Source organism: Haliotis rubra, unplaced genomic scaffold, assembly GCF_003918875.1.
Source record: "Haliotis rubra isolate DU_JTF1 unplaced genomic scaffold, ASM391887v1 Scf17, whole genome shotgun sequence".
Taxonomy (NCBI): domain Eukaryota; kingdom Metazoa; phylum Mollusca; class Gastropoda; order Lepetellida; family Haliotidae; genus Haliotis; species Haliotis rubra.
Window position 1 is genome coordinate 2156045 of NW_025765669.1, and position 20489 is coordinate 2176533.

The 20489-nt window shown below is 41.6% G+C and overlaps 1 protein-coding gene across 1 annotated transcript in view; it reads left to right on the plus strand.

Moving 5' to 3' along the window:
* The window catches only part of LOC124272405 (macrophage mannose receptor 1-like), a 73764-nt gene that overhangs the window by 27652 nt on the left and 25623 nt on the right, over positions 1 to 20489 (plus strand). Inside the window, exons 16-27 of the mRNA XM_046707573.1 lie at positions 168 to 203; positions 2779 to 2949; positions 3303 to 3419; positions 4169 to 4282; positions 4813 to 4971; positions 5629 to 5717; positions 6267 to 6420; positions 10871 to 10924; positions 11684 to 11863; positions 12824 to 12990; positions 14671 to 14787; positions 20283 to 20399. Coding sequence (XP_046563529.1) covers positions 168 to 203; positions 2779 to 2949; positions 3303 to 3419; positions 4169 to 4282; positions 4813 to 4971; positions 5629 to 5717; positions 6267 to 6420; positions 10871 to 10924; positions 11684 to 11863; positions 12824 to 12990; positions 14671 to 14787; positions 20283 to 20399 — 1475 coding nt within the window. The remainder of the gene's footprint in view (positions 1 to 167; positions 204 to 2778; positions 2950 to 3302; positions 3420 to 4168; positions 4283 to 4812; positions 4972 to 5628; positions 5718 to 6266; positions 6421 to 10870; positions 10925 to 11683; positions 11864 to 12823; positions 12991 to 14670; positions 14788 to 20282; positions 20400 to 20489) is intronic.

The window sequence follows — 20489 nt, forward strand, 5'->3', positions numbered from 1 at the left end:
ACGCCATAGCTGTCAATGGTTCTAGTCCAATACATGTTATTCGTCATTCGCCGGTATCCACTTTTTGATTTCCTCCTTCACGCCAAAATTGTATTTTGTTGCATGAACACCTTTATTTTCTAAATCTGATATGTGACTTATTTATTTTCTATACATATATTTTCCAGTAAATGCCTACGTGTCTCCGCCTCCGACAACACCAAGTAAGTAATCTGTTAACGGATTAGTTGGAACGTTAAGCTAGTGTCTTGGGCGTGCATGTAGACAATGGTTAGATTTGGTCATCAGCAGCCCATGTTTGCCGTAAGAGGCAATCACCGTGAAACTCCCAGTTAAATTGGTCTTCAGCAGCTCATGCATGTCGTATAACGAAACTTTCAAACACCGTTCAAATATAATTCAAATCCCATTTAAGTCACTCAACCACCATTCAAGTCATTCGAGAACCACTGAAGTCCCTCAAACACCCTTTAAGTGAATGAGTGAGTTTAGTTTTACGCCGCACTCAGCAATATTCCAACTATATGGCGGCAGTCTGTAAATAATCGAGTCTGGACCAGACAATCCAGTGATCATCAGCATGAGCATCGATCTGCGCAATTGGGAACCGATGACATGTGTCAACCAAGCCAGTGAGCCTGGCCACCCGATCCCGTTAGTCGCCTCTTACGACAAGCATGGGTTACTGAAGGTTCATTCTAACCCGGACCTTCACGGGTAGACAAGCATGGGTTACTGAAGGTTCATTCTAACCCGGACCTTCACGGGTAGACAAGCATGGGTTACTGAAGGTTCATTCTAACCCGGACCTTCACGGGTAGACAAGCATGGGTTACTGAAGGTTCATTCTAACCCGGACCTTCACGGGTTTCTCTCGTGGTATCCCATTTGCGTAAATCAATGCCCGTGGTGTCAAAGACTGGACTGCGCGGCCATGTAGCTGGACTATTGTAGCGTTACAAACAAACAAATCGCAAACATGACTGTAGATGTGCCAGAATCCCATGACAGTGGTTTGGGATGCAACAGTTCCCCTTGGACATCATCCTTGCTCTGTGGGCAGACTGGCGCCATTATCCATTCCTGGATTACTTTCAGGAAACTGTCATCAAAGTGGATGAGACCAAGACCCCAATCACTTCCGGTTTTTCTCCCACAAAAATTTGGCACGCTTTGATATAACTGATATAGCTTTAGAAGCTGTGTTATGATCATGTCAGATACACTGTGGTAGCCTAGCTCTGACAGAGGTACCCGTGAAGGTCCGGGTTAGAATTGATCTGCAGTAACCCATGCTTGTAAGAGGCGACTAACGGGATCGGGTGGTCAGGCTCGCTGACTTGGTTGACACATGTCATCGGTTCCCAATTGCGCAGATCGATGCTCATGTTGTGCAGCGTAAACCTGAACTCACTCACTCACTGTTTTAGCCTGTGGTTAGAGCGCTCGCTCGTCACTCTGAAGACCGGTTCGCTTCCCCACATTGGTACAATGTGTGAAGCCCAGTTCTGGTGTCCCCGCCGTGATATTCCTGGAATATTGCTCAAAGCGGCGTAAAACTAAACTGACTCACTCACTCACTATGTCAAATTGATTGTATGTATACCTGTTAAAATAATTACCAAAGTTTGAGAAATGATGTGTATGAGAAGGAGATCATAGTTTCCTTGTGGACATAGTTTCCGAGTGGTGGGCCAGAAAATATACCAGCATGTTTGATGATGGTCCAAATAAAATATACATGCATGTTTGACGGTGGACCGAAGAAAATATACAAGCATTTTTTATGGAGGACCAAAGTAAATATACAAGCATGTTTGATGGTGAACCAAACATAATATACAAGCATTTTTATGGAGGACCAAAGAAAATATACAACAATGTTTGATGGTGAACCAAAGAAAATATACAAGCATGTTTGATGGTGAACCAAACATAATATACAAGCATTTATAATGGTGGACCGAAGAAAATATACAACAATGTTTGATGGTGAACCAAACATAATATACAAGCATGTTTAATGGTGAACCAAACATAATATACAAGCATGTTTAATGGTGGACCGAAGAAAATATACAAGCATTTTTTATGTAGGACCAAAGAAAATATACAAGCATGTTTGATGGTGAACCAAACATAATATACAAGCATTTTTTATGGAGGGCCAAAGAAAATATACAACAATGTTTGATGGTGAACCAAAGAAAATATACAAGCATGTTTGATGGTGAACCAAACATAATATACAAGCATTTATAATGGTGGACCGAAGAAAATATACAACAATGTTTGATGGTGAACCAAACATAATATACAAGCATGTTTGATGGTGAACCAAACATAATATACAAGCATGTTTAATGGTGGACCGAAGAAAATATACAAGCATTGATTGTAGCAAAAGTGAAAAAATGAAGGAATGGTTTGTCGATTTTCTACGGGTATCACCGTTCTGCTGCAGAATTTCGGCAACTGTTTTCAGTGAAGTTTCAATAACGACTGTTATCATAGGCGGATCCAGAGGGGTGGTGTGTGTGTGTGTGTGTGTGTGCGTGTGTGTGTGCGTGCGTGCGTACGTACGTGTGCGTGTGTGTGCGGGGGTGCGCATCCCCTCTTTTGTCCTGAAAGTTTATTAAATGACAACTGTAACTCTCGCGAAAATGAAGTGTGCACCCCCACTTTCTCAGAAAGCTGTATCCTAACCTGGTTATTGTTTTGTAGTTTTGTCTGATAGTTTAATACCTTATAATAACTTTAATAACTAACTGCCACCAGAACCATGGACAACAAAGTGCGGTGCCTTCTGGGAATCTGACCCCACGACGCCTTACTGCTACCAGTTCAGTGATCAACAACTCACGTGGTACGACGCCGACACTACGTGCAAGGCACATGGTGGACGCTTGGCTACCGTCGAGTCGAGCGAGGAGTCCGCCTTTATTACAGGTAAGTAAATCCTTGATTTTCCCGTATTCTGTCGCGTTTGTTGTGATAAATGCAACTGAGCTATTCACTTTTTAGTTTTGAATGGCATGGCGCTGAAGAATTCGTCCAATCAAATTACTCTCAGGAGCGAGAGAAATTAAGTGCTTGGAGATAGAAGCCATAGGTGCGATGACGTCTGTATATCTGTTTAACAGTATTTCAGAGTGGCACTTCTGGGAATTAGGTGTAAAATGGCTTTGGGACTATTTGCAAGGTTTGTAAGACATTACTATAGCGACAAGGAGTATTTGTATCCACTTCTCATTTGGTTTGTTCTCGCTGTATTAAAGTGCCGATGTGTTGTACCTCTGTAGGGAGAATCAGAGGAAAGCTGTCTGCAGATTACTGGATAGGGGCCAATGACCTTGGTACCGAGGGCGGCTGGAGATGGGCAGATAACAAACCATTTGGCTATCTCAACTGGAATGCAGGTAGATGTGTGTTCGTGTGTGCATTAGTGCGCGCGTGTGTGTGCTTGTGTGTGGGTCGTGCTTAATTTAAGGAAAAGAATGGGCGAAGCTGTACCCAGCCCTTGAATTACACGGCTGCAACGCCTTCCTTATTCAAGGGTTGCGAATCCCTTCAGGTGGGAAAGCAAGGCTTATCTGCCCAGATAGTGATTTATTAGAGTGGTTCACGTTCGTTTCAAAGTATATCCGTGATGGAGGATATGAATTAGGATTTTAAGAATCTGCTCAACAACAAAAAATGAATATGAATAGCTGGTAAACTATGAAATTGCCGCTCAGAAAGAGTAAATCGAGCTCAGAGACTTATACATAGATGTGTGTTTTTGTGTTTGTGTCCGTGTGTTTGCGTGTGTGTTCGTGTATGTTTGTGTTGCAAATAGTTTGAATGCTTTATGCCAATACATTCAAACTGTACCGAAGTCTGAAATAGCTAGTCCTCACGATGAAAATCCTAATGTGTCGCGAGGTGTCGGCTTGAAGCTCTGGACCGTGATGAAGGTATATCTGAATTATAGTGAGTTTGGTTTTACGCCGCCTTTACCAATATTCCAGCAATATCGCGGAGCGGGACACCAGAAATGGTCTTCACACATTGTACCCATGTGGGGAATCGAACCCGGGTCTTTGGCATGAAGAACGAACGCTTTAACCACTAGGCTACCCCACCGCCCTCTAAATTACATGTTCACTGATACGTCTGTTGTCTGCAGGAGAACCCAACGACTACGCCAACAACGAGGACTGTGCCGCCGTGCTGTCCAGCACTGGCCGCTGGCACGACACCGTCTGCAACGAGAGAAGAGGGTATATTTGTAAAAAGTCAGGTACGTTGGTCACAAGGTGGAATATGAGCAGGATTATGCGTACATTTTGTCACATCTTTCAAAATTATAGTGTTTCTACTACTTCACTCTTGCAAAGTGTTGAGTTTCTGCTTTACATTGTGAACCATGCATGTCGTAAGAGGCGTCTGACGGGATCGGGTGGTCAGGCTCGCTGAATCCCAATTGCATAGATCAATGCTCATGCTGTTGATCACTGGATTGTCTATTCCAGACTCGAATATTTACAAACCATTGACATATACAATTTGTTTTGTAGCTGTAATATTGCTGAGTGCGGCGTCAACAACCCACCAAACAAACAAACAAACAACTTCACATTGTGCATCAGCAATCTTTATAATGACATTAATAATCTTAATTGGATAATACTCTCGGCCGTGTCTGTGTGGTGAACACAGATATTGCAAACATATTACGTTTGTAGATTTATGTCAGAGTGTTTATGGCTGACGTGGATTTGGTTACATATACGATGATATATATGATGATCAATAACTTGTGACTTTCAGTGTATTACCAGTGCGACATCGGATGGCTGGGGTTTGAAAACAGCTGTTACAACTTTAACAAGGGTAAAACCACCTGGCAGGGAGCACGGGCTTGGTGCAAGAAGCAGCATGGAGACCTTCTCAGGGTCTCGAACACAGACATACTTGGTTTTGCTAAAGGCAAGTTTTGAACGCCGTTGACTGAGTGACTGACCGCAATATTCCAGCAACACACGGCGGGGACACCAGAAATGGGATCATGAATTAGCATGTGATTCGAACCTGGGTCTTCGTGATAGCGGAGTTGAATATCTTCTCTCCAATCCCTTGACTGAACCGCCATTAAATGATCAAATAGGCGATAAGCAGATATCTTCTCCCAATCCCTTCTCATGAAGTTAGTGACAGTGTGAGCGATGATAGGTCATCACAGCTTGAAGTCAGTGATGGTGTAAGTAAGGAAAATAATGGCCTGTCAACAACAGGATCTTAAATGACTGTTACGTGACCAAGTAATAATAATCTGAGACATAACATATGTGGGATAGGATTCTAGTACTTTTATTTGTTGGGTTGAGTCCCATCTGGGATTCGAACCCACACCCTCAGAGCCAGGCACCTAATCGCCAGCACACAGTCCCGGATGGGACTCAACAGAACAAAAGTACTAGAATCTGTACTTTAATGAGAGAGTGTAATCCCAAATATAACATATGTTACATTTGACCACTTTCTAAATGACACTGTGTATTCAATCTCCAGACAGGCATCCTTTAATTGAAACAGATTCAGCAAGGGTGTCAGCATCATGACAATCCATTTAACTTTCTTATGCAGATCACATCGACACCTCCGGAAACTGGTGGATTGGTTTAAACGACATAAAACACGAGGGCGGATTTGTATGGCTTGATGACACGTCTCCTGTAAGAATGGCGTCCAGGACACTACATACCAATATATTATGATGAATCGAGATAATTCAATACTTGGGGGAATTTTAATTGTTTATAATTATATTATTAATTATTAATTTGTTGATGATTTGTATGGAAAAGCATGAAGAATGTGATTTTTTTCCTAATTTATAAGCATATTTTTTTAATATAAAAACGTACAGAACTGCTGACCCCCCAGTACATGTGTTATATCATCATCAAGAACCCCACACCCCAACCATGAATTATGAATGGTCCCTAAATATGGCTATAATATTTAACACAATGCATGATTTTGTTTAGTTTAGTTCTTCTTGACAATCCAGGGTGTCATATGTTCAATCTGTAAATATCACCATCCGGGGATCATTCCATGCCTAAGTGGCCTCGTCTTAATATCTCCAATCACTAACTTGACTCAGAATGTCTCTCGCTCAAACGTGTGATCTGATTGGATAGAAATATTAGTTCACTCACCTCCTCCATTGAGAGGGTAATGACTTACAGCTGTCATGGTAACGTGTATGATGCATTCAGAGTGGAGTCATCCAGTGGAAACCAGGCGAGCCAAACCAGGACGGCAACGAGGACTGTGTCGGAATGTCGATGACGTTTGGATCACAGCTGTACGGCAAATACAACGACTTCGTTTGCAGCTCGAAATTGAACTTCATCTGCGCCAAACCCGGGAGTAAGTAATCGTTGCTTCATTAAGAACTTTTTAAAATGTGTAAAAATATTTTGCACTTTTATTGACAAACAGTGTCATAGAAAGGACGGATACGTTGGAACCTTGGTAGCGTTAGTAGTTTTGCTGTATATACAATATAAAATTGATTAAAAATTATATTTTAACCATTCTTCGGAGCAATGCAGTTCGTTTATGCGGACACGATTTTGTTTTGAAAGGGAGAGTTTAGTTTTACGCCGCACTCAGCAATATTCCAGCTATATAGCAGCGGTCTGTATTTATCGAGTCTTGCCCAGACAATCCAGTGATCAACATCATGAGCATCGATCTAATAATAATAATAATAATAAGTGTTCTTGTATAGCGCACAAATCAAACTGCAAGGCAATTTCTCTAGGCGCTAAAAGATAGAGTGATCTGAAGAAAGGATTAAAGTTCATAAGCTTGTTTAAAAAGGAAAGTTTTCAGTTGTGACTGGAAAGATTCCACGGACGCGGCTTGTCGGATGTGAAGAGGCAGTGAGTTCCAGAAAAGGGGAGCTGTGTAAGAGAACTGTCTATGTCCATATGACTTTAATCTGACCTGGGGACATTCAACTGGACAATTAGAACTTGATCTTTAAAAGCCGTGGTGGGACATATTCACTGAGGAGATCTTTCAGATAGATTGAGCTTTGTCATGGAGGCAATCTCTTGAAAGCGAGAGTGAGGATTTTATATTCTATTCTCTGTTTCGTGGGCAGCCAATGTAAGCTGTATCAGCAATGGTGTAATGTGACTGCGCTTGTTGACTCGGCAAATCAATCGCGCCGCAGAGTTCTGAATCCTCTGGAGCTTGGACAATAGATCTGGCGGATATTTACAAGAAGACTGCAGCAATAATCCAAACGTGAGAGAACAAGTGAACGAACTAGGTGGTGAGCTGCATCAAATGTCAGAATATCACGAATGGAAGCAATATTTCTGAGATGAAAATAGCATGACTTACAAACAGAGTTTACGTGTGTTTCCATGGATAAATTTGAGTCTAGAAAACACCAAGGTCTTTCACGGAATCACTGAAAGGAACTTTCTCATTACCCACTCACCAACGAAGACACATCACCATCCACCTTAGCAGTGCTACTGCTGGTGATCCACACAGCAAAACCTCGGTCTTACTTCATGTCATTTAATCTCAGCTTCCTTGCACGTATCATCCATGCTTTGGAGTCAAGGATACAGTCTTCGATTATAGACATATCGGCTGGAAGTGAGTCCGGTTTAGTGGAACGCAACAGCTGGGTGTCATCAGCATATGACTCGTACATCACAACATGATGCCGAATGATATTGCCGAGATTCTTCATAGAGTGAAAAGAGAATGGGCCCAAGAACGGAACCTTTGTGGCACTCCGTATGTAAGCTGATGCGTACACGATTTCACGTCTTGAATGACCAGATTGTGTCCTATTATTGAGGTATGAGACAGACCATCCAAGAGCTGTGCCATGAATACCAAATTCTGTTTTCAGACACTCAGTTAATTGAACATGGTCAATGGTATCAAAGCGCCGCTGATAAATCAAGCAGCGTTAAAACTGTAACATAGCCCGCATCAGCTGCAGCAAAGAGTCTCTCCATCACATGCAGAAGTACATTCTCTGTGGAATGATCGGAGCGATATGCAGACTGATGCACGTCATAGAGATCATTCACGGTCAAGTGATCAACAAGGCGTACCTTTTGATTGCCTTCTCGCCAATTTTGATGTGAAGGATAAATTAGAGACAGGCCTATAGTTCGATAGTGTGTCAGCGTTCCAAGCCAGGCTTTTTTCAGGAGTGGCTTAACAACAGCGACCTTCAGACACTTGGGGGGACATCCGGAAGATAAACTGCTGTTTATTATCCGTGTGATCACTGGAAGCAAAACATCAATGAACTCAAGAACAATCGTGTTGGGTGCTGGATCCAACATACAAAATGTTGGTCTTGCTGTTGTTAAAAGCTTTAGGACCTCTGCATCTGAAAATGGTGCAAAAGCACTGATGAAGTGTAACTTGACCCAATGGCGTTGGTTCATGATGCGTTACAGGTATATCCAATGAATCAAGTTCATTTCGAATCTTGCAGATTTTGTCAACAAAAAGCTATTGAAGTTATCCACAAGTTCCCCAGATCAGACGTCTGTGGGAGAGCAGAATCCTTAGCCTTGCCAGCCTAAGCGGTTTAGAGCTGATACATCTCTCTGCTGGATCTTACTGACTGTAGAGCTGATAGAGTGTATGCAGACTTTGCCCTCCGTACTGCCCTAGTTACACAGTTTCTAGCGGCAGTGAACATTTGACGATACACTTCTAAACCCGACTGTCTCCATCTCCGTTCTATGACACGACGCTCTCTTTTAAAGAAGCGATCTCTTCATTAAACCATGGTAACGACGAACGGTCGTAAATATTCTTTCTTTAAAGGGTGCATGCCTATCAAGGAGATGGGATAGGTGTCATTATACAATTCACATAAAGTTTCCGGATCATCAGTTTGGCTCGTGAAAGTAGTGAGTTTAGTAAATCTGATCTAAAGTCCTCCTATCAATTTTCTTAATATTGCGAGATTTGACAGCCTTTAACAGACTTTGGCGGTTTCACTAAAGATAGGATACAGGTGATAACGTGGTGATCAGACATCTGGGAATCCAACACAGATACATCATCCAAGATATCCCGGTCCTGTCGAGTAACAACCCAGTCAAGGGTATGTCCTGATCTATGGGTAGAAGAGGCCACATTCTGCACAAGCTCATGAGATTCGCAGGAGCTTAATCCACTTTTCGTGACGGCATCCTGTGGATTATCCCAATGAATGTTGAAATCTCCCAGAATATGTTTTTCTGTGCGGTGAGATTTGACAGAAGCAATGAGAAATCTTCAATGAAATCCTGTTGAGTAGAACCATTACGTTTGGATACAGGTGGACGATAGATGCACACACATCTCACATGAACGTTCACATTGTACTGCACAAAAGCTCAGCTGTTCGAAGCTTTATAAGATATCTTATTGAAGCACAGTGTGAGGTTCAAATGCTCCTTAAATATCACAGCCACACCCACACACCCTGCCAGAGAGACGTGGTTCGTGACGAAACGAATATGCCGGTGGCGTCATATCAGCAATGATGGCATCATCACCTTGTGAGTGCAGCCAAGTTTCCGTAATAAGGAATACATCAACATCATTGTCCATGATATAGTCAACAACTCTGCTGTTTTGGTTTCTAGCAGACTGTGCATTCCACAGACATATGCTTTGATATATCGACCTTTAATGTGATCTGACTTAACTTCGTTATTCATTGAGTGGAGAATGGTCTGCGTGGTTTATCATCGCTACTGGTGTTTACGATTTCGTAGGCCCCTCCTAGTCCGTTTCTTAGAACATATACCAAAAGATCGAAGTTGCATAAAAGTGTTCGTAGGGATAAGATTGTCTTTGCTATTAAGTAACAACAGCTCGCTAGTTGAGTAGGTCCTCATTGTCACTGAGAGCAAGCTAATTTGGCTGTCTATTGTCCGTCTCTGGCCATGGGTCTATACTCGTTACACCCCAAGCTGATGTTAGCTTGTCACTGAATGTGCTATATTGCAAATATAGCAATATGAACATCACAAAGTCCTCCAAATATCTCATCTTCCTTGTGGAATCATTTCAGAGAAATCACAGATATGTATCCAGGAAGTATGTGGTATCCAGTTTGCTAAAAATCAGCAAAGTTCAGACTGCAGTAGTATGATAAATAGGCAAAAACCAGGAGAGCTTTTCAAGCGTGCTGCCTCTCGACGCACAGCAACCTGTAGTATCTACGCAATTGGAATACAATGGCATGTGTCATTACTGTCAACCAAATCAGCGAGCCTGACTACCCAATCCCGTTAGGTGCCTCTTACGACATGCACGGGTTACTAAAGATCAATTCTAACCCGGATTTTCACGGGTGGTTTGAAAGGTATAGTCTGGAGTAACGAGGTTTCATTTCATATATTTAATAACATCATGGCCACACCCAGTTGATATAGCAAGGGTAGAACCGTACGTGCATATCCTGTTCGCAAGTGCACGGTATCAAGACTGGTTTACCGTTTTCATATAATTCACAGAGCCCATGGCTTTTGTTTTGGTACATAATCGGGATTCATTATGTTCTGCCGTAGGCGGTTTCTATACTGAGGGAATAAAATAAGGGATCACATGAAAGCACAAGTGTTCCTTTCTTTTTTTCAGGTTTCTTCAGTTGTGAGATACAAGGCTTGTGAAGAAATCTTGGAAAAAATTAAAGGAACACTTTTGCTGTCATGTGATCCATTATTGTTTTCCCTCAGTATATTTATATGTTTTAACACAATAAAATATATGTGAACAGTTAAAAAGTAATAAAGTCTATTTCTAAAATATTCTCATTTTTTTTTAATAGATAAAGTTGGAGCTACCTCTCTACCCCAGACAACCTCGCCAAAGTCTGTTCCAGGTAGGTGTTTTGAAGTGTAGCATTAGACATTGATGTAACCCGAAGTTGTATGACCTTCTAGCACCTCACAGGCAGCTCGGGTTGTATACTCCCCAGGAAGCTGAGAATGAATTTCTTGTACACACTAATCCATTGACATGGATATTAATGTTTTCGGATTTGAGCATATTCCTTGTGGAAGTGCAATAGAAGAGCACACATTTCTCTTACTATTATTCTTACAACTCCAAGCTTGGGTCCTAATTTACATACACAAATCTTCCCTTCTCTTTGTTGTTTTGAATATATTCATATCTATGTAGCTGGCATTTCGTTATATTATCTGATGCACATTTGTGTCACATTTATGGAAGTTTCCAGTTGGTAAAAGAGAGGTGTAGTTATTACCTGTATATATATAGTATAGACCCATGAAGCAATGTTTGTACTGCACTTACCCACCTTGGGGTTACAGGTGGCCCACTTGTAACGGTGGTGCAGTTTGTTGTTGCATTCCTATGATCGTGAGTTCGAATCCCTGATTTCCAGGTTGGTCAACACCATACCGTGCTTACTATCGTTCGTGCAGGAAACTGCTGGGTTCAAATCCTCGTTCGGCCTGGTTTGTTTTATGTTTGTTGGAGCCATGCTCATGCTGATGACGTGTTGAGCGTCACAAAAACCCTGTATCATTTCGGGCTTTCCTCCCACCTCAGTTCCGGGTCGAATCCAATTTACTCACTCACTCACTCACTCATTCCAGTTAGCTTCTGCTTTCAGCTGGCTACACATACCAATGTCCCCAGAACTGGCGTAATTACCGCGGATCCTGCTACTATTTCGCCTGGAACACTGGTTCATGGGACAACTCCATCCAACAGTGCGCGTACCAGGGAGCCAAACTCGCTAGCACCATCGACGATGGAGAAAATAAGTTCGTCTACTCCATGATCCCGAAAAGTAAGTAAGGGTCGAAAAGCAAGTAAAGATTGAAAAGTAAGTTAGGGTCGAAAAGTAAGTTAGGATCGAAAAGTACGTTAGGGTCGAAGGTAAGTAAGGGTCGAAAGGTAAGTCAGGGTCGAAAAGTAAGTAAGGGTCGAAAAGTAAGTTAGGGTCGAAAAGTAAGTTAGGGTCGAAAAGTAAGTAAGGGTCGAAAAGTAAGTTAGGGTCGAAAAGTACGTTAGGTCGAAAAGTAAGTAAGGGTCGAAAAGTAAGTTAGGGTCGAAAAGTAAGTAAGGGTAAAAAAGTACATTAGGGTCGAAAAGTAAGTAAGGGTCGAAAAGTAAGTTAGGGTCGAAAAGTAAGTAAGGGTCGAAAAGTAAGTTAGGATCGAAAAGTAAGTTAGGATCGAAAAGTAAGTAAGGGTCAAAAAGTAAGTTAGGGTTCGAAAAGTAGGTAAGGGTCGAAAAGGTGCATGCTTACGGTGAAACGCAACGAAATAGCTAGTGACTTGGATGTATTCGTAACGCAATTACGCTGGAGACTGCTCATAACACCAATCACTCGTTTGTCATACCCAGCGTCGATTATTTACGTCACATGTCTGGAAAATTGCCGAATGTCGCGTAACGCAATGTCGCGCTTCGGATAACTCGAAGTATTAATGTAGGATCAATTTCGACACAGCTGTGTTAGAAAAGGCCCCTTTCATCAGCTCACAACTAAACTGATACAAGCAGATCACCTTTAATTCCAATCCGCCGAGTCGACTAATTTGTTCGTTGTAGAATGTGACGAGAGATAAATACTGTATCGCACTGACCAACTCCCCTTTCATGTTCACATACGAGGCGGCGGGGTCGAATACTGGTTAGAGTGTTCGCTAGTCTCGGCATAGGCCATTTCACCCACCCCGTCGCGATATTGCTGAAGTATTGCGAAACCATAAAACCATAACACTGTCTTCATGTTTATACGCAGGTTTAGCCAAACACGGCCATTTCGTATGGATAGGCCTGAATGATAAAGTTTTAGAGATGAAGTTCGCTTGGCAGGACGGCCAGCCCGTGTCGTACACCCACTGGGCCAAGAACGAACCCAACAACTGGATGGGGCATGACGAGGACTGTGTTGCTATGTCGGCGGACGTGAGTACATCCATTAAGTTAACAGAGTCAACACCGATAAAACTTTATGCAGGACGACTTTTGTTTATTGCACAGTGCGACGTTTAGGTGTAGATTCTTACACCGTTATCTATGGAATCCGAGAAGGGACATTGTCGCGTTGTCGCATTATCGTGTTGTCGCCCTCTCAATAAAAAGCAAAATGAAGCAAAATTAACCAAAGCGCGACAATGCGACAACGCGACATTTCGGCCATTTGTCGCGATGTCGCATGTCGCGTTTTTAATAATATTTTTCTATTCCTCCAAAGGGCGACAATGCGACATAGCGACAATTTTCAAGGTCAAAATATGTCGCGTTGTCGCCCCATCTAAGATGTGTGAAAAAAGCCCAAAAATGCGCGACAATGCGACAATGCGACATATTACTATGCAGTAAGCAATAAGTTGTGACCCATAAAGTATATTTTTAGCTTGCACTGTGTAAGAATCTACACCGAAATGTCGCTCTATGCAATAAACAATAAGTTGTGACAGTTATAGTAGTATGCTTCACTATTGACTCACCAACTTCTAAAATGCCCATCAAGCAACAAGTTAACTCCGGTTCAATAATAGGGATTCCTCCCACCAGAAATACATGTACATGTGTATAATCATTTTGGCCACGGATCCTAAATGTCCCGCGATCAGTGAAGTGTATTTCTGTCTTGCTTTCATGTCATGAGATTCTTGCAGTATACTCTTGCTTGCTGTACTGTCCCCAGGCCCACGAAGTATATGAGTATATTTATGAGTATGTTCTGAGTATATTTCTGTCGTGAGTTCCACGAAGTATATTCCTGTGATGTCTGAGTGTCGCCAGGTCCAAGTTTTAAATGATAGTGATAACTCTATTAAAAACAGTTAAGCATACTATGGAATCCGAGAAGGGACATTGTCGCGTTGTCGCATTGTCCCGTTGTCGCCCTCTCAAAAACAAGCATTGGGATTGTCGCCCTTTGGAGGAATAGAAAAATATTAAAAACGCGACAATGCGACAAATGGCCGAAATGTCGCGTTGTCGCATTGTCGCGCTTTGGTTAATTTTGCCTCATTTTGCTTGTGTTTTGAGAGGGCGACAATGCGACATCGCGACAATGTCCTTTTTCGGATTCCATAGCATACCCCCTAGCTACATCACATTGATCGACATCACGCATGTGTTAATGCGTATCTTTAGTGGGATCTTCTGCTTTTCCTTTTGTAGATATAAAAAACTTAAATATCGAGTTAGAATAGGATCCAGTTTCACACTGGAAAAATTTATTTAAATTTCACACGAGGGGCGGTGGGTAGCCCGTTCTCTCTTCACGCCGAGGTCCCAGATAAAAGAAGCTCATATTGAAATATTCAGAAAATGCATTCTGAAAACCTCCAAGACTAAAATCAACAGTTAAAATCAACAGTTATTCGAATGTTAGCCTCATGCATACGTTGAATATTGTAATACCTACAGAGAAATGTGTTGAAAATCCAAATAACACAAGGACGAGTTCTCATTCACTAATTGTACTAATTGCATAAATTATGTAGATCCTATGGGCCAAAAAGTACCTTATATTTTGTGATTGATGATACAACAATCGATTTCTGTTTGTTTATGAGAGATGAGGTTCATGGATGAATTTATGCCACTGAAAGCTTCGTTTTCGTGTTGCAGTATCCCGCTTGGCAAGACCGCGTGTGCGAAGACAAACTGAGCGGGGCCGTGTGCAAGAAACCGATGACCATTATATCCAACTCCAAGCTGGAACTCGGCAACGGTTGCCAAGGATCCGTATGTACTCCCGCGCTTGATACTGTACATTCTACTCGTGAACATGGTAAGCAGAGGAGCTGGTCAAACACCATTCAAGACACTCAAACACCATTCAAATCATTCAAACATCATTTATGTCATTCAAATTCCATTTAAGTCACTCAAACGCCATTCAAGTCATTCAAACACTATTCAAGGTCTTCAAACAGAGTTGAAATAATTCAGACACCGTTCAAGTATTTCAAATTCCATTCAAACGCCATTCAAGTCATTCAAACGCTATTCAAGTCATTCAAAAGCCATTCAAGTCATTCAAACGCCATTCAAGTCATTTCAAACGCCATTCAAGTCATTCAAGCGCCATTCAAACGCCATTCAAGTCATTCAAACACTATTCAAGGTCTTCAAACAGAGTTGAAATAATTCAGACACCGTTCAAGTATTTCAAATTCCATTCAAACGCCATTCAAGTCATCCAAACGCCATTCAAGTTATTCAAACACTATTCAAGGCCTTCAAACACCGTTCAAATATCAAATTTAAATCCCATTTAAAGTCACTCAACCACCATTCAAGTCATTAGAGAACCACTGAAGTCCCGCAAACACCCTTTAAAGTGAATCATTGAGTTTAGTTTTACGTCGCACTCAGCAATATCCCAGCTATATGGCGGCGGTCTGTAAATAATCGAGTCTGGACCAGATCTACTCAATCGGGATACGATGACATGTGTCAACCAAGTCAGCGAGTCTGCCCACCCGATCCTCATTAGTCGCCTCTTACGACAAACATAGGGTTACTGAAGATCAATTCTAACTCGGATCTTCACGGGTCCTTTTAAGTCCCTCAAACACCGTTCAAATCATTCAAACACCGTTCAAGTCAAAGACCATTCAAGTCATTTAAAACCAGTCTAGCCAATCAAACACACACTTGCTTGCTCTATTTTATGATGATTATCCGTATAAAAGTTTTTCAAGCCTCTGAAACCTTAAACCAAGGCGGCATTTTTTTGTGGACATTCTATAACTTACGGACTCGATTATATCACATATAGAACGCCAACGTCAGTGAGTGAGTGAGTGGGTTTGGTTTTACGCCGCTTTTAGCAATATTCCAGCAACATCACGGCGGGGGACACCAGAATGGGCTCCACACATTGTACCCATGTGGGGAATCAGACCCGGGTCTTCGGCGTGACGAGCCAACGCTTTACCACTAGCCTACCCCAACGTATTTCCACACATATTTCGACATATGTTGGTACACTTTACCATCAGAACTCAAAGCCACCTCCTGTGGATCCACTTTTAAAAGTTTAATCAAAACCCTTCTGAACTGCTTACAGTATTTGACATATCCCTCACACTCCACTGTCCCCTACAATTGCGCCAGCGAAACAACTAGACAGATGGATACTAACTCGCTATGAAAATGAAATATTAATTTATTATATTATATATTTAAATGTTGAAACACCTTTCCTTCTCGTCCAGCAAATGGGCCTCCACGCGACCTGCTATGACTTACGTACAATGTATAACAAGTTTTATGGATAACAGCTTTGCTTTATTTTCAAATTGAGTCGCGGCGTTTCGATACAGATTCTTGTACCCGAATTGTAAAACCAAAGAGTGGTCGCATGGAAGTGTAGGAGCTGCATATATATACTGTATATAACAATGGAAACAACATAATAGACAAAGGGGAAACTAACACTTAAATTGCCATGATTGGCTAAGGCAGTAAGCTGATGGTAGGCTTGCTATGGTAGGAACATCTGCTCAACAAACCTACAGGGAAGAAATTGAGACACCTGAGGGAGGAGAGGGAGTCTTTGTGGAACCTGACCACTACCCGCCTGGGGAATAGTCAAGCTGGAGACCATCAGGCAACGCTTTCACTCCTGCCAAAGATCACAAGCAGAATCAGCCCCCATCCAAGATATCCATTCCCTACATTGAAGTAGAAACCATCACACCAATCAGCCGACTCCACAAGAACAACAGGCAGAGATGGAGCACACTACCTTCTCAGCGTCCCTCCAGCCTCAACAACCTCCCTCCCGTACCAGCAGGAGACAGCCACCGTCAGCAACCCAACAGCCCGGGGTATTATTTATTTACAAAGAATGGGCTGTGAGTTGTGGACAATTATACATGGGTGAGAACGTCGACCATCAGCACCCGAGTCAAAGGAGACATCGCACCTCTGTTGCTTCAGATTCCGACACCGATCAATATCTCTGAAAATACACATCAAAGCCAACCCCAATCATCAAATGGGGTGGTCCGACATCACCATTTCTCGCCAACAACCAAACCGGACTTCAAACGCAAAGCTCCACAGAGTAAATTTCATCAAACGCCACAAACCTACCATCAACCGTGACAAAGGATGCACTTCATTCCATCTGCTTATGATCCTCCTCCACCAGAAGCCCAGTCTATTGTATGGCTTCGCATCCATTATAAACATCTCATTGTAACATCCTCTGGCTTCCATCCACTATCAACTGTACTTACTGGCTTTACATCAAAGCTTACTGTAGCCAATCCTTGGCAATTATGTTTGTTTCCTTTATCCTATTATATTTGTTTCATTTATTATACAGTATATATATGCAGCTCCTACAGCCATGTATCACTCTTAGCCCGACAACGAGGTACAGAATCATATCAAAACATCGCACTCCACGAAAATAAAGGGTTGTTATCCATAAAACTTGTTATATTATATTACATATTTAAATGTTGAAACACCTTCCTTCTCATTCAGTAACCTCGCTCTGAATGCGACCTAAGCTTTAGAGCTTCAAAGTGGGTACCAGCGAAATCGTGGCGGGATGCAGAGAGAAGGATTTCAGAAGTGAATAAAGGTCACCTCGCCACCATCACTGGCAGGTGTAGGTCCGCGAGATCCAAACAATGTCTAATCAGAAAGCGCTGAGGCCAAAGTACTGCTTTGCTACTCAAAGAAGGTTTAAGAATATCTTGATTCTTTCATATTACTACTCTAAGAAGGAATTTCTTACCATCCTTCAAGCCTTGGTATATATCATTAGGACCGCGGGGTAGCCTAATATTATACTTAGCGTCCGCTCTTCACGACGAAGATCCGGGTCTGATTCCCACGGCGGGGTACAATGTGTGAAGCCTATTTCTGAGGTGTCCCCGCCGTGATATTACTAGAGATGGCCAAAAGCGGTGTAAAACCACACTCCACTCACTCACTTAGTATATATCGGAGAGGCTTGTACGACAGCCCTCGCATACGGTTAGATGATAACATAAATTTATTTCTTACTTCATCAGATAAAATGGATTAAGCATCAGTTAATGTTTTCAGTCATGTTCAAGCCTTTCTGGGCGCCGAGATGATGCTAGTCAAGCCAAATCAGCGTTCTGGGTGGGATTAGGGCGACATTGACAACCCTGGGACGTACCAATGGTCAAGCGGTCAAAGGCCCTTGATTTTACAACTTGGTACGAGACTCACACACTGGTAAGGACCTTCAAAATGAGAATAACCAAAACTGCTGGTTTTAAAGAAAGCCCTAAAATGATGAAATAACCCGTCACCAATGCAATTCACCTTTTGGCCTACGATACCTGAATAACTACCAATTCGGGTTTCAGTTAAACTCACCTCACCACACAGCGTTTTTCAGAACGTTGTTGGAAGGTTGTAGATTAGTAACGTCATGACGTTGTCACAACGTTAGTGTTACGTCATTTTAGAACGTTATGTCACAAAGTAACATAGTTTTTAAGATTTTTTTTTATTGGTTCCCAAGATTACAATATTGCAGATATACCAAGCCGTGATACGTACGGCTTAAAGTAATATGGCTACATGATGTACAGGTGAGATATTTTGTTATTAATATATTTATAACATGCATAATTCATTAAATAGATAATGTACAGATGTACAGGTGAGATATTTTGTATTAATATATTTATAAACAGGCATAATTCATTAAATAGATAATGTACAGATAATGTCAGGTACAAGTCAATACAGTTTGAGTCAACTAAGTACTGGGAGAGAAGGCTCCATTTATGATGGAAATTATTTATTTTATCATTTTGGCTGATATATGTTTTCCACAAAGAATATTTCTTTTAGAGTTTTTATATAGAAAGTTAGATTTGGAAGCATATTTTTAATACAGCATAAGTGAATATGTCTCTTTGCAGCAATGATGATGTGATTTATAATATACAGAAAAGTGATAAAATCTTTTCAGGTATTGGTGTATAGTCTCATTGGTCACCCAAGAGATAGCACCTGGCAACTAATTGCATAATGTCCGCCTTTCTTTAAAACAGTAATTTAGTTAGCCAATGTGGGCTGAAATCAATCAATGTATTACCGAAGTTGAAATCCTTGAAGAAGGGACGTTGTTTTACGCAGACACCGACGACAAAGGTGTATTCAGGTACAGATTAGTAAATCTACATTACATAGAAAAACTACCTTTTAACCAAAGTTACGCTGTAATAAGATAGCAGTAATTAATCAATCAACGTGTTATCCAGTTGAATCCTTTGATCGATGTTTATAATGTTGAATATTTACTCCAGACACAAGTACCAAATGGAACCTTTGTCAGGTAATCTAAGTCATTTACCACTAATTATACCTGTTATAAATTCATTAACTGACCACCAAGAGTGAATGATGACAAATAACATGTGTGGGTTTATACCACCTAAAACAGTTAAGCATACTATGGAATCCGAGAAGGGACATTGTCGCGTTGTCGCATTGTCCCGTTGTCGCCCCTCTCAAAAACAAGCATTGGGATTGTCGCCCTTTGGAGGAATAGAAAATATTAAAACGCGACAATGCGACAAATGGCCGAAATGTCGCGTTGTCGCATTGTCGCGCTTTGGTTAATTTTGCCCTCATTTTGCTTGTGTTTTGAGAGGGCGACAATGCGACATCGCGACAATGTCCTTTTTCGGATTCCATAGCATATCCCCTAGCTTTTCATCACATTGATCGACATTACGCATCGAGTTAGAATGCGTATCAGTTTAGTGGGATCTTCTGCTTTTCCTTTGTAGATATAAAAACTTAAATATCGAGTTAGAATAGGATCCAGTTTCACACTGGAAAAATTATTTAAATTTCACACGAGGGGCGGTGGGTATCCCGTTCTCTCTTCACGCCGAGGTCCCAGATAAAAGAAGCTCATATTGAAATATTCAGAAAATGCATTCTGAAAACCTCCAAGACTAAAATCAACAGTTATTCGAATGTTAGCCTCATGCATACGTTGAATATTGTAATACCTACAGAGAAATGTGTTGAAAATCCAAATAACACAAGGACGAGCTCTCATTCACTAATTGTACTAATTGCATAAATTATGTAGATCCTATGGGCCAAAAAGTAGCTTATATTTTGTGATTGATGATACAACAATCGATTTCTGTTTGTTTATGAGAGATGAGGTTCATGGATGAATTTATGCCACTGAAAGCCTCGTTTTCGTGTTGCAGTATCCCGCTTGGCAAGACCGCGTGTGCGAAGACAAACTGAGCGGGGCCGTGTGCAAGAAACCGATGACCATTATATCCAACTCCAAGCTGGAACTCGGCAACGGTTGCCAAGGATCCGTATGTACTCCCGCGCTTGATACTGTACATTCTACTCGTGAACATGGTAAACGGGAGCTGGTCAAACACCATTCAAGACACTCAAACACC